General features: G+C 55.5%; 1 protein-coding gene across 7 annotated transcripts in view; it reads left to right on the top strand.

Moving 5' to 3' along the window:
* Nucleotides 1-14,272, top strand: part of PPFIA4 (PTPRF interacting protein alpha 4) — a 62,109-nt gene that overhangs the window by 43,389 nt on the left and 4,448 nt on the right. The window contains exons 12-26 of one of the 7 annotated variants that reach the window (XM_018922277.3): nucleotides 22-84; nucleotides 1,269-1,360; nucleotides 4,123-4,264; nucleotides 4,494-4,699; nucleotides 5,115-5,355; nucleotides 5,561-5,596; nucleotides 6,182-6,315; nucleotides 6,451-6,608; nucleotides 7,257-7,350; nucleotides 7,569-7,650; nucleotides 8,435-8,635; nucleotides 10,568-10,630; nucleotides 12,108-12,134; nucleotides 13,023-13,198; nucleotides 13,926-14,023. In XM_018922277.3, the coding sequence (XP_018777822.1) occupies nucleotides 22-84; nucleotides 1,269-1,360; nucleotides 4,123-4,264; nucleotides 4,494-4,699; nucleotides 5,115-5,355; nucleotides 5,561-5,596; nucleotides 6,182-6,315; nucleotides 6,451-6,608; nucleotides 7,257-7,350; nucleotides 7,569-7,650; nucleotides 8,435-8,635; nucleotides 10,568-10,630; nucleotides 12,108-12,134; nucleotides 13,023-13,198; nucleotides 13,926-14,023 (1,813 nt within the window). Of the gene's footprint in view, nucleotides 1-21; nucleotides 85-1,268; nucleotides 1,361-4,122; nucleotides 4,265-4,493; nucleotides 4,700-5,114; nucleotides 5,356-5,560; nucleotides 5,597-6,181; nucleotides 6,316-6,450; nucleotides 6,609-7,256; nucleotides 7,351-7,568; nucleotides 7,651-8,434; nucleotides 8,636-10,567; nucleotides 10,697-12,107; nucleotides 12,135-13,022; nucleotides 13,199-13,925; nucleotides 14,024-14,272 lie in introns of all 7 variants that reach the window. The other 6 variants (XM_018922280.3, XM_018922278.3, XM_050985325.1 and 3 more) reach the window with 6 other exon arrangements.

Raw genomic sequence — 14,272 nt, 5'->3', positions numbered from 1 at the left:
TATTTTTGGTTTTTCTTAAAGAATACATTGTTACAAGAGTTGGAAAATACCCAAAAGCAGATAGAGGAACACCAGCATGACAAGGTAAATGCGGCTGCAGGGACCTGACCCACTGATGGCATTGCCTCACTCCCAACCCCCAGCTAGGGGCACTTGCTTCTCCTAAAATGCCCTGTTTGTGGCGAGCAGAGCAGCCAGCATCAGGAGACCCCCAGTTTGTGGGGAGCAGAGCACCCAGCAGCAGGACGCTACCCACCCACCCACGCAGTGGCTGCCACCCCTGTTCCTGGAGAGCCCCGGGTCCATTCCCTACCATCCATGTTCCTGTCACACTCATCCATATCTGGATGCAGTGCTGAGACCAGGCTGCCTTCACCCATGCCTGGAGGAGGGCTCAGGCAGCCACATCCCCTGGCCCCTGAGGCTTTCTCATGCTGGGGGTGATCTGCCCCTGCCCAGTTTGCAGAGGCCCCATAGGTCTTCACACCCTGTTCTCAGATGAAGCATCTCAGCAGCATCTGCATGAACCCCTAGTGGCCTTGCTAGAGAGCTGGAGGGACATGGCTTTTTGGAGCAGTGGGAGCTTTTGGGATGTGCTACATGTCTCATGCATGGTTTGGGGGATCAGGGGGCTACTTTTCCCCTTGCCTGCAGGGAGCATGTGTGCTTATTCCTTGTGCTTCCCAGCTGTGGCTGCTCAGGTCTGGACAGGGCAGAGCTCAGGGACTCACATGGCACTGCTGCCACTTTGCCCACCCTGGCTCAGCCTGTTTGTCCGCCAGACCGGATCCTGTTGTGCCTGGGAGATCCCTTCTCCCCTCCCTCCCTGTCCACCTGCAGCCTCCCCCTGGCATCTCCCAGCACTGGGTGCGGGCACAGCTTCCCCATGGGGATGGGACTGGGAGCAGGAGGGACAGGGCCAGCAGCAAGTTTGGCTGGGGGGTCCCTCACTGCCAGTCCCTTGCCAAGGGAACACACATGTGCAGTCTGGAGAAGAACCAGAGCATCTAAGGGGGACCTGTTTTCCTTCATCTCCCAAAGCAGCATTCCTTGAGCACCTGTGCCTGTCTGTCCTGATCTTCCCACCCCAGCACCCTCATTCCTTCTGCCTGCATGAGCTGTTCTCTGCTGATGTGTCCAAGATGCTTTAAACCTGGGGTAGGGATCTGGGAATGTAAGCATGGCAATAGCCAAGGATGTGGATTGCCCCAAACCTGGCAGCTCTCCAGTACAAAGCCAAGCCCTGCCTGTCTCATCCCCCCAAACAGCGGCGTTTGTCCGACGAGATCGACAAGCTGAGGCTGGAGGTGGATCAGCTCAAGACCAGGAGTGGGACGTTTGTGGAAAGTGTGCACACCAGGTAAGTTCCAGGGCAAACCCCTGCACCCCTGGCTCTGGGGGCAGTTTGCTTTGGGGGCCCCGAAGTGGTGCTGGCATTGGGTGATTCTGGTGCCTTCAAGCTTCAGCACTGGCTGACCCTGTGATGGGTCCTCACAACAGGGTCAGCTCCAGCCTTGCTGTCCCACCATGGATCTGTCTTGGGGTGGGACATGGACTCTTGAGAATAGCCCAACTGAATGGCCCCAGATTTGCTCTAGTTTTTCTGCACAAATGGCTTAGGACTTATTTTGCTCTGAAAGCTGGATATTCACCAGAGGACTTTTCCCCTATGGAGTACAGGGGATTGTGCAGAGGGAGGAATTGCTTTGGAGCTGTTGCAGGCAAAGGAGAATAAAGCCCCTCTTTCTCCAATGCAATGGTCCTCCCACACCCTTTCATTTAAAGTCAGCTGGGATGTGGGGATGTCCCTGCCCAGGGCACCAGGAACAGAGGTGAGTCCATCAGGTCTCAGCCTCCAGCACTGACCAAAATACCCAGAGCTACTCCTGGAAAATGGAGGTGGTAAAGGAGGGTGACGGCACAACAATCTGGGATGCCACACCCTGCCCTGAGCACTTCCAGCATAGGTTCAAGGCAGCAAGGGGTCATTGGGAGAAACCAATGAAGAAAACTCCCCTCTTAGTAAGACTGGAAAAGAGGGGGAGGAGCTGATGTAAACAGCCTTGGACCTGTCAGCAGAAAGGAGAAGAAGGCCTGGAGACCCTGTGTCTGTCATGGAGAGAAAAAATGGGGAGGGTGAGGAAGAGCCTGTGAGAATGAAGGAGAGCTGGGTGCTGGAGCAGAGTCTGGAGCATGTGTGGGACCTCTTTGCATGGGTCTCTAAGAGCAGGATGGACAATCTGGTGATTTTTTATATTTCTCAGGTGAAAAATCAGCTGAAATCTTGAGTTGCAGAATGATCCCCCAGCTGAAATGTCATCTTTTGTCTAACATGTTTTTATCTGGTTTTAGCTGGGCAGCAGCTTGTCAGCAGCTCTGAAATCCCTGGAACTTGGGTTGTGCCTTTGTCTGACACACCAGGCTGGCCCAGCCATGCTGCTTATGGTGCTGATTTGTCTCCAGGCCTGTATCTGCCTGACCTCCGGGCCTGAACTGATTCTGTATCCAGGCCTGCAAACCAGGCCCACTATGGTGGAAAACCACCATCTGCCTGGGGCTGCTGCTTTTGTCATCTTAAATTCACCTTAAATTAAATAAACCTCGAGTCTCCAGTGACACTGTATGTGGGGATTAATCACCCTGTGCCCAGGAATGTGCCTTGCTCAGCTCCATGGTTGGGTCTTCAGGGCCAAGAGGAACAACTGGGCAAAGTGGAGACATGGAATGAGCACCACAAGTGGCTCAAAGTGCCCTCCTGTCAAGCTGCTGCCTTGCTCTGCCTGGTGTGGGACTCACCAGGGCCTGGTCCCAAGCACCAACCCTGGCAAGGAGGAGGAGGGTGAAGAAGTCCCAGCTGGTTCCTGCTGGGAGGTCCCAACAATGCTCATGTACTCACACCTGGAAGATGTTGCAGGTGGAATTTTATTCACTGAAATCACAGAATCATTAAGGTTGGAAGTGTCCTCCAAGGTCATCAAATCCAACCTTCACCCAAATACCAGCATTTCCACTAAATCACATCACTAAGTGCCTCATCTACCATTTTTTGAACTCTTCCAGGAGTGGGAACTCCACCACTGCCTTGGGCAGCCTGTGCCAGGGCCTGACCACCCTCTCCATTAAGAAATTTTTCCTGATATCCAACCTGAACCTTCCCTTGAGGCCATTTCCCCTCATCCTGTCACTCACTGCCTGGGAGAAGAGACTGACCCTCATCAGGGTATTTCTCATGAAAAAGTTGGAATAAACATAAAAAGGACAAGAGCTCCCTGGCTGGCTCTTGCTGGGTACATGGGTATGGAGAAGACACAAACTGTGTTGGGACAATACAGCTGCTCTGGAGAGGGAGGGGCAGGAGGGGCCTGTTCAGTCCTGGTTCCACAGCAGCCCCCCCAGTGCAGCGGCTTTTGGGCAGAACTGGCTGGATGCCCTGATGGGTGCACAGAGAAGGGGGAGGGAGCAGCAGGGGAAGGCCCAGGGCCAAACTTCTGACAGTCTGGGAAAGTTGGGAGTCTCCAGAGGTCAGAGATCATCAAAGGCTGCAGATTCCTCAGAAGAGGCAGCTCCAATCTCTGATCTCTGTGAGCAGGGACAAGACCCATGGAGCAGCTGGAGCTGTGTCAGGGGAGATTTAGGCTGGATATCAGGAAAAGGTTCTTCCCCAGAGGGTGCTGGCACTGCCCAGGCTCCCCATGGAATGGACATAGCCCTGAGGCTGCCAGAGCTTCAGAAATGTTTGGACAGCACTGCCAGGGATGCCCAGGGTGGAATTGTTGGGGTGTCTGCGCAGGGGCAGGAGCTGGACTTGATTGTTGTGGGTCCCTTCCAGCTCAGGATATTCTGTGATTCTATGATTCTGTGAGAGATTCTGTGAGTGCATTTCCATGTCCCCTGTGGGGGAATGGGGCACCTTTTTCGAGAGCCTGGTTTTGCATCCTTTCATGCCAAGCAGGCAAACATTGCTGGGATGAGTATCCTTCAGTGGTCTCTTCCTCCTCCTCCTCCTCCTGCTCTTCCTTCTGCTCTGTCCCTGATGAAGAAGCCTGGGCTGCAAGGGGAGCAGCCTGAGGGTGAGGGTGTCTTGCACAGAGCAATGTCCCCCACAGGGCTCTTTCTTCCCAGGTCCCACATGGGCAGTGCCACTGACCTGCGCTTCCCGCTGGGAACTGTGGTCCACGCCCCGGCCGAGCCCTTCGGAGCAGCTCCGGGGCTGCCCCGTGCACAGAAGGGACGATTCAGTTCCCGGAGAGAGGAGCCAGCCAAGGTAAAGCCTGTGCACCCCAGAGTTAGGGTCTGCTCCTGCCCTGCATCCTGGGATTAGGGTCACATCTGGACACCTGGGGCAGTTTCTTTCTCCTGGTGCATTGATGGGGGAACATTGGAAGGGTTTCTCGATGGGGTCACATTAAGATAGAATTCCTGCATGGAGATCACCAGTCTGGCTTTTGGAGACATGGGAATGCTGTGTAGGACTGTGGCCCTTGTTCCCCCAGGACTGGGAGCAGGCCCAGGCAGGTGTGGTCCTGGCCACAGGGCCTCACACCTTTGACAGCGACCCTGACATCTCCGACGTGGACGAGGATGACCGAGAGACACTGTTCAGCTCCATGGATGTGCTCTCTCCTGGTGGGCACTCAGATGCCCAGACATTGGCCATGATGCTTCAGGAGCAGCTGGATGCCATCAACGAAGAGATCAGGTATGACCATGGCCAAAACCCTCCACTGCCTTGTGCTCCAGGGGGACAACTAATAGCCAGCAGGCACTGCTGGCCTAAAATTGGGGCCTTGATGTGTCTTCAGTCAGGGAAGTGACTCCAGAACATCCAGCCACAGGGCTTGGTCCTTCCTGACAAGTCTCCCTGCCCCTCAGCTGCACCAGTGCTGGCTCAGAGGGTCATTATTTCAAACAATCATATTTCATATCCTCCATGGCTATAAAAAGGAATCAGGATGTGTCTCAGCTCTGGTTTTTATGGATCCTGATGGATCTTGTTGCCATTCTTGGAGACTGGGGGTTGAGGAACAGGACCAAGGTGCATTTCCCCAGGATAGAGGTCCTGTGTCCCTGGGAAGGTGGGGAGCCAGGAGCCCTGAGCCCTGCTGCTCCTCCAGGATGATCCAGGAGGAGAAGGAGTCCACAGAGCTCCGTGCAGAGGAGCTGGAGACACGGGTCACGAGCGGCAGCATGGAGGGCCTGAACCTCACCCAGCTGTGCAAGAGGGCTTCCATCCCCACCTCGCTGACGGCCCTGTCCCTGGCCAGCTCGTCCCCCCCACTCAGCGGCCGCTCCACGCCCAAGCTCAGCTCCCGCAGCGCCGCACAGGACCTGGACCGCATGGGGATCATGACGTTGGTGAGGAGCCAGGAGGGGCCGGGGCTGCCGGGGCTGACGTGGGAGCGATGCCCGGTGTCCACACGGGCCTGTGGTGGTGTGGGATGAAGGGGTGCACGTGTTTGCTGTCTCCAGGCTGGCAGCCTGGCCCCGGGACTGCTCTGGGGGGGTGCTCCATTAACTGCCCCCCTTTCTGTGTCTCTCTCGCTTTCCCCCTTGCAATCAGCCCAGCGACTTGAGGAAGCACCGGAGGAAACTGCTAGTGAGTGGCTCCCATCCCGTTGGTTTTTGTCCAAGCCCTTTTTCCAGCCTGCTCCTGGCTTTGTCCACACCAGGTCAGGGTGCAGCAGGCGCGGGATGGAGCTGGGGACCCCAGGGATTCAGCAGGAGGATCATGGGGATCCCGAAAGGTGCTTGGACATGTTCCCACTGGCAGCCTGGGGGGTCTGGCAGGAAATGGGGAGGTTCAGAAAGCCACTGGGTCCTCAAATGTTGTGTCCCCTCTGGCAACAGGGTGTCCTTGGGACATTCCCATCTGTTCTCCTCAGAGCCCTCTGATGAGGGTCAGCAGCTTCTGTCCCCATACCCTGACCTGGACCATGGGGCTGCATCCTCTCACCCCCCATTCCCAGGATCTCAGCCATACTGCCACATCCTCCCCATCTACTTGGGCATCTGGAACCATTGCCAGAGCTCTCATTCAGGCCATTCCTGGAGCGTGGCAAAGCCCCAGGGCTCTGGTGGCTCTTTTGGCCATGCCTCCATGGAGCAAGAGAGAGGCAGGCAGCAGGGCAAGGATGGAGCTGGGGTCTGGCCTCCCACCCTCATGGCCTCCCCGCTTGTTCAGTCACCTGCAGCTCGGGACGAGAGCCGGGAGGACAAAACCACCATCAAGTGTGAGACATCCCCGCCCTCTTCACCCAGAACACTGCGGCTGGAGAAGCTGGGTCACCCTGCTCTGAGTCAGGAGGATGGCAGGAGGTATGTGGAGACCCTTGGCATCTCTGTTGGTTTGAGGATACACCTGGGGCACACGTGAGATGGGTGGGCTGGGGTTTGCCATGTGCCCTTCTCAAGAATAACCTAAAGGCTTTGCTGTTCCTCTTCCATCCCCAGCTCACTGGAGGACCAGGCTAGCAATCCCAGCAGCAGCCAGGACTCCTTGCACAAGGGTTCCAAGAGGAAGGGGATCAAATCCTCCATTGGGCGCCTGTTTGGGAAGAAGGAGAAGGGTCGTTTTAACCAGCTGAGCAGAGAAGGGGCCACGGGGCAGGGTCCGTGAGCAGCTCTGTCCCTGTCTGTGCCAGGTCCTCCACGCCCTCTGGCTCTGTCTGCCAATGGGGTGCTGTTGCGGTGACAGGGAGGGGCAGGGAGGGCCACCTGCTGGTGTGGGGATGCTGGGGCAATGGCATCTTCAGGGAAGTTGAGCTTGGTGTATTCTCCCCTTGGCCTTTCGGGCTTAAGCATGGTGGCACCTTAATGCTCTGTCAGAGCTGGGGTGTGGACAGTGCCCTCCTGTCCCTGTATCTCATCTTTAATGTCCCCAAATCTACTTCCCTCCCCATGGATTTTGCAGAGCCCTTTGGCAGGAGCTTCTTTTCCACTCTCAAATCCTTTACTACTTCCATGTTGAGCATTGTTGGACTCACTGATCTTTCTGGGTCCCTTCCAGAAGGGACTGTTCTGTGATGTTGGGATTCTGGGATTTGGAAAGGAGGGATGGCAGGAGGGGGTCCACTTGGGCTTCCCAGGGGTGCTGGGAGGCCATGGGGGGGGTTGCAAAGGGACACTGTCACCTCCTGTGCTGCCACTGTGTGTCCCCCTGGCATAGGGATGGTGACAATGCCCACACTGGCCCTGTGGGAGGTCACACTGACCCAGGGACATCACACTGACCTGAGGGTGTCTTGCTTGCCCAACAGTGCTGCTGGCTGATGTGGAGGGGGGCATACAGGACCCCCTGGGACTGGGCAAGCTGGGGGCTCAGGCTGAGAAGGATCGGCGCCTACGGAAGAAGTGAGTGAACTTCCTCCCCTACCCCAGAAAGAAACTGATCTGCTGGGAAGCCATGGCACAGGACCAGGAATTGCTGGGAAATCTCATCTTCACCCTCTCTTGGGCTTTACTTCCTTCACAAATTTGTATTCCTGCTGCTCGGGGTCTGTGCCTTTCAAAGAACTCTCACTTCCACACAAGTCCCCCATAAATCACTCTTCTGCTTCTGTTCCTGCCAGGCATGAGCTCCTGGAGGAGGCTCGGAGGAAAGGATTGCCCTTTGCCCACTGGGACGGCCCCACTGTTGTGTCCTGGCTGGAGGTGCGTGCCCATGGATTGTCCCCATGCTGTCCCCACAGGTCCGTGTGTGCTACCATGTCCCACCATGCTCAGTCTATGTGCATGGTTGGGGCCTGCAAATCCTGGGAGAGCAGAGGAGATCCCTCACAGGGCCTGTGGAATTATGGTTTGAGCAGAGCTTTGGGTTTGAGCATAAGTCTGATGAGGAGTGGCTGAAGGAGCAGGGAGAGGCTCAGCCTGGAGAAAAGGAGGCTCAGGGGGGACCTTGTGGCTCTGCACAACTCTTGACAGGAGGGGACAGCCGGAGTGGGGGGGTCAAGCTCTGCTGCTAGGGAACAGGGACAGGAGGAGAAGAAATGGCCTCAGGCTGTGCCAGGGGAGGTTCAGGCTGGATATTGGGAAAAAGGTCTTCAGTGAAAGGGTGGTCAGGCCCTGGCACAACTGCCCAGGGCAGTGGTGGGGTCGCCATCACTGGAAGGGTTTGAAAGATGTGTGGATGTGGCACCTGGAACATGGGTAAGTGGTGAATGTAGTAGTGCTTGGGAAATGGTTGGAACTGATCTTAAAGGTCTTTTCTAACCTTAATGATTCTGTGGAAAGCTCTGTGGGTGCTCCCGCCCTGTGCTGTGCCCATCAGGCACAGGGATGCTGGGCCGCCCACAGGCCGCCTCTGCGAGGTGCAACCAAGCCAAGAATCCCATATGGACGTTCAGCTTTGATATTGGGCTCTGGAGAGGGTGGCCTTGCCCCTGACACAGGAGCCAGGGTGGCAGTGCTAAGCAGTCACCGCTGTCCCTGTCCCCAGCTCTGGGTGGGGATGCCAGCCTGGTACGTGGCCGCATGCCGGGCCAACGTCAAGAGCGGGGCCATCATGTCAGCCCTGTCAGACACCGAGATCCAGCGCGAGATCGGCATCAGCAACGCCCTGCACCGCCTCAAGCTGCGCCTGGCCATCCAGGAGATGGTGTCCCTCACCAGCCCCTCAGCACCACCCACCTCCCGCACGGTGAGTGCTCCCTGCTCACCCAGACCTCCGTGGGCCACACAGCACGCTCCTTGCCCTCCTTGCCCTCCTTGCCTGTTGCTGTTTGTTTGTGGTCCCCGGGGTCCCCCTGAGCTGTGTGTTCTCTGGTAGCAGCAGGCAGGCAAGGAGACTCCACAAGGCTTCTGAGGGTGCTAATTAGATGAGGGTGCTAATTACTGGGGGTCCCAGGCCCAGGAGCAGCATTGTTTCTGAGGGAGAAGGAGGGAGGGGGGAGGGAGGGGGAGAGAGGGAGAGCCTAAGGGGAAAAGGGTTAAGAGAGAGTCTGGTCTCCCCCCACAACTTAACAGGGAGATTCAAAGTGGACCTTGAATAAGACTTGGGCCAGTGGGATTACAGAGCCATGATACTGCAGGGGAGGATCACAGGCTTGGAATAAACCTTACATTTTCAAGGGGTGAGACAGAGCATATCATTTAACTAAAATGTAACACTGCACTTGCCCTCCTTTCCTTGGGATCACTGTGGCAAACTTGGCCATGGAGGGGTGATGTCCCCTCATGGACTGGTCAAACCACTGGGCACTCATCCCCCAGCACAAATGGGGAATTCCCAGCTGGAAGCATGAAGCTCTTTTCAGCTTCAAGGCTCCTACCACTCACATGTGGTTCTCAGCGGAAGGCCAATCCTGCCAAGAGTAGAACTCAAGGCCTGGCTGCCCCAGGGAGGATAAAATTCCATCCAAAGAACAGAAATCTAAACATTCCTGGTGTTCAGGGCCAGCTTGGTTGCACAAGCCCCTTTCCCAACCATTTCAACACAAGACTTTTCCATCTGAAATTCCTGGGGCAACTCAGAGCAACTGCAGATCCCTGCCCTTTGTAGGATGGAGGGATTGTGTCTTTTGCTGGTCCCAAAGGCCTTGAGAGGTTAATGGTGGCCAAGTAATGCCAAGACATATCTGTAGACTTGCAGCTGGCAGAGGAAAGGCTGCTATGTCCCCCTCAGATGGCTGTGTCTGGGGTTACAGTTGATGGGAACAGGCCTGCAGGCTCCCTGAGCATCACACTAAAGTGGAAAGGGAGATCAATGAAGGATCTTGGTCTGCTCTCTGTGTCTGCATGGACAGCCCAGGGTCCCCTTGGGCATTGGGTTGTCACCAGGTTTATCTGCAAGGATGTGGGGTGTCCCCAGGACAGCTCTAGCGCATGGTGGTCTGATCGTCCACCAGCCTGAGCCAGGCTTGGTTCCAGCACAGTTGGTGCTGACAGAGGCTGGACATAAACCCAGGTGTGTTCAGGTGGGCAGAAAGGCCAAGGGCACCTGGCCTTTCCCAGCACTGTTGTGGCAGCAGGCCCAGGGCAGTCCCCATCCCCTGTGCTGGCACTGCTGGGGTCACACCTGAAATCCTGGGGGACTTCTGGGCACTTGATGACAACAGAGACCTGGAGGGGCTGGAACGTGTCCCGGGAAGGGAACAGAGCTGGAGAAGGGACTGAAGCACTAGGAGTGTCTGAGGGAGCTGGGAAAGGGGCTTAGCCTGGAGAAAAGGAGGCTCAGGGGGGACCTTGTGACTCTGCACAACTCCTGACAGGAGGGGACAGCCGGGGGGAAGCTGGGCCCTGCTTCCAGGGAACAGGGACAGGAGGAGAGGGAACGGCCTCAAAATGTGCCAGGGGAGGTTCAGGTTGGATACTGGGGAAAGTTCTTCAGTGAAAGGGTGGTCAGGCCCTGGCACAACTGCCCAGGTCAATGGTTGGGTCACCATCCCTGGAAGTGTTCAAAAAATGAGTGGATGTGGCACTTGAGGACGTGGTTTAGTGCTGAACATGCTGATTGGACTTGATGATATTTTAGCCTTAATAATTCTGTGATTCCATGACTCCATGGTGGTTGTGAACTGAGGCCATGTTTCTGTGGTGGTTTGCTCTGACCCCTCTGCTCTCTTCCCTGCAGTCCTCTGGAAATGTCTGGGTCACCCATGAGGAGATGGAGAACATGGCAACTTCCACCAAGTCGGTGAGGCTGGGCACCCCCAGGGTGTTGGGGGAAGCCCCCGGGGTGTCGGGGTCTGAGCGGCTCCAGGTGTGTTAACCCAGAAGGAAGGGGATCCCTCACATGTCAGCTCTTGGACAGCACCCTGCAGCTTTTTAGAAACCCTCTGTCAACCCTTTATGTCCCAGCAATTTCTAAAACCCCATTAGATTTTTTTTTCCCTTGTGGATATACCTGGGTTTCCAGAGCAGCCTGGCTGTTCGGGAGTTAAAGACAAAACCCAGGAGTGATCTCAAGACACATGAGATTCCTGAGCCATTCTGCACCCGAGTCATGGTCTAATCGCCCACTGACCTCAGCATACCCAAATATTTTCCCCACCATGTGTCCCTGCCACTGGCTGACAGCTTGGGGTCCCTTGCAGGGATGTGTCCATGCTCCCAAAAGCTCTGGCTCCTTTGGAGAGATGGAGCCACACTCCCTTCCCTGCAATCTGATCACCCCCTGTGTGTGTCTCAGAGCAGGGCAGCATTTCAGATTTGGGTGGGAATTATGTGTCCAAGGCCAGGTTGGCACACCCTGGGATAGTGGAAGGTGTCCCTGCCCATGGCAGGGGTGGAATAGGATGAGCCCTTTAAATCCAAACAAGTTTGGGGTTCTCTGAAATATGTATTTTCTTGAAGCTTTTTTTGAGTAGCAGGGATGTGCCACTGTCCCTTGTCAGGTTTTGTGAGCTCTTCTGGGGAAAACCAGCATAAGTTGGCAACGGAGGAAATAGCTACAAAATCAGCAAATTGGCTTGGGCAGCCCCCTGTGGGTCATGACAGATGTACTGAAGCTTAATTCTCTTTCATCCATCTGACCTGGGGAGACCTAAGAACTCTCTGTGTTTCCCAGGGAAGATGAACAAGCCCCAGGGTCAGTGCCGTTTCCAGCCCAAGCCTCATCCCATCTTCTCTTCTTTTTCCTCCTTCTCCTTCTCCTTCTCCTTCTCCTTCTCCTTCTCCTTCTCCTTCTCCTTCTCCCTCTCCTCCTCCTCCATATCCTCCTTCTCCTTCTCCTTCTCCTTCTCCTTCTCCTTCTCCTTCTCTTTCCTTCTCCTTCTCCTTCTCCTTCTCCTTCTCCTTCTCCTTCTCCTTCTCCTTCTCCTTCTCCTTCTCCTTCTCCTTCTCCTTCTCCTTCTCCTTCTCCTTCTCCTTCTCCTTCTCCTTCTCCTTCTCCTTCTCCTTCTCCTTCTCCTTCTCCTTCTCCTTCTCCTTCTCCCTGCTGTATTCTTGGTTAAAGAAGGGGTGGGAACCAGGCCCAGCAGGGTCGGGGTGTCCCCAGCACCCTGGGAACAAGGCTGAGGTCCCCAAGCCATAAGAGTGAGCCCTGTCCCCGTGTCCCTCTGTGCTGAAGGGTGCCAGGCTCAGTGTGCATGGCAGGCCCTGTCCCTGTGCAGGGCCACTAGGTACTGACTGCACTGTCCTTTCTGTTATCATGCTGCGTGTGTCACACTTAGGACACAGAAGAAGGCAGCTGGGCACAGGTGAGGTCCCCGGGTCACTCCTGTCTGTGGGCGGTGCATGGGGTGGTTGGGGGGGAGCTGGACATCCCACGGGATGTTTGGGGCATTGATGTTCACCAAGACTTTGGAGGCTTTACCTACACCTCCTGGCTGCTTGTCTGGGCCATCTCTCAGGTACAGGATGTCCTCCTGGGCCCTTCTCTGCTCCAGGCAGTGGCTTTTCCTGGGACCTCTGTGAGATCCAGAGCCTGTGTTAAAAGCTCCCGCCTGTGTAATCACTCTGCATTGCAGGCAGGATTCAAGCTGCACACTTGCTTTTCACTTGTTTTGTAGCCCCAAATCCATACAGATGATTTTTATGAACCAAAAAGGTGGGAGGAAAGAGTCCTGCTTGGATCCATCTTTTCTGGTTTCATCCCTCTCAAATGTTTCACTTTTCTTCTGGTGGATTTTAATTCATTTTTGGACCCAAAATCAGTTTGCAGTAGAAGTGAATGGGTGGGTTTTTTTCTCAGAACTGACTTTTTTTTTGTTTTTGTTTTGAAGTCATAAAACAGAGATTCTTAAAGTAGAGATTCTTAAAAATGGGTTGGGAATGCACTGGAACCTGTTTCTCAGCTGTTTGTCTTCCAATGAGTGTGTTTTTTCCAGAGGCAGCTGCTCATTAAGTCCAGTTATCCCTTGCCATTGCTTTTGGCTATGCTTTGCCTCCTGGGGGGACATGAGTAGGTCACAAACCATGGCCAACAGGACTGTTCCCTCCAGCGCCTTCAGTATCACCCAGGGCTGACTCCTCTGGCCTGGCTTTAGCCTCAGGACAATGACCCTCCTGGGCTGTCACTGATCTGGGATTCTGCAGCTTCACCAAGCCCTGGGTTCTCCCCAGCTTCTTCATGTGCTTCTGTGCAGACCTTGGCCTATGGGGACATGAACCACGAGTGGATTGGGAATGAGTGGCTGCCCAGCCTGGGCCTGCCCCAGTACCGCAGCTACTTCATGGAATGCCTGGTGGACGCACGCATGCTGGACCACCTCACCAAGAAGGACCTGAGGGTGCACCTGAAGATGGTGGACAGCTTCCACCGGTGAGTCCAAGCCCTCAGAGCTCCCCAGTGTGCACATGGAGCAGAGGAGAGGGGGATTTGGGGGATTCTTCATCTTGGGCAGCCCTGGATGGCTCTTCCAGGCTGGACTCTCCGCCCTGAGCTGTGGCAGCTTTTAAGGGCAGAAGTTCTCCTTCACCTCACTACTTGCTGCAGAATTGCAGAGGACCAGGCCTTCCCCTGGCTGTGAAGCAAACCATGGGCAAAACTTCAGGTTGATCCCAACTGGTGCTCTACTGCTGCCTGCCAGCAGCCCAGTGGGCTGAAGGAGAAGGCTTGTGCCATCCAGGCCATGGCTCCAACATCAGGATCCAACCCTGCCATGGGGTTCCCACTGCCCACCCTGACCCATGGGCCTGCCAGGGTCACCTCCAGGGGTGAGCCCTTCAGCCTGGAGCAGTCCCCATGGGCTGGTTCCCCCTTTCCTCTCCAGCCACCATATGTGAACATTGTTTGGATATTTATGCTCTCAGAAACAGCTGGTACAGGCTCAAACTGATGGAGTGGGGAATTGCCATGGAAGGGAGGGACATTCCCCATTTGTCCAGCTTTGGGTTCTGTCTGTCCCAACCCATCCCTGGCCTGAAGCATCCTTTGGGCATGTGGGACCACACAGAGAGGGGGGTTCCTACCCGGGTCCCTCCCAGCCAGGTGTCCTGGAGGGCTGGGTGACCCCTTGTGTCCCTTGTATCCCCTTGGGTTGTTGCAGCACCAGCCTCCAGTACGGCATCATGTGCCTCAAGAGGCTCAACTACGACCGCAAAGAGCTCGAGAGGAGGCGAGAGGAGACTCAGCATGAAATCAAAGGTCAGCACCCCCTGTCCATCTCCAGAATAGGACAACAGAAACCTCCCAGGAGATATCCAGGGCTGGTCTCTCTTCTATCTCTTATTTTTAACCCATTATTTCTGAGCCCCCAGTGCAGTTCTCCAGAGGCACCTTCCTGCTGCTCCAAGTGCCTTTATCAGCTGGCCCCAGGCAGGCATGAGGAGGGAGGAGGGGAAGGCAAAGATGCAGCCTGAGCATCCCATGATCTTCTCTGCCCATTTCACTACT

Source organism: Serinus canaria, chromosome 26 (genome assembly GCF_022539315.1).
Source record: "Serinus canaria isolate serCan28SL12 chromosome 26, serCan2020, whole genome shotgun sequence".
Lineage (NCBI taxonomy): Eukaryota > Metazoa > Chordata > Aves > Passeriformes > Fringillidae > Serinus > Serinus canaria.
The sequence above is the reverse complement of the archived record's forward strand: the minus strand, read 5'-3'. Positions and strand labels throughout refer to the sequence as shown.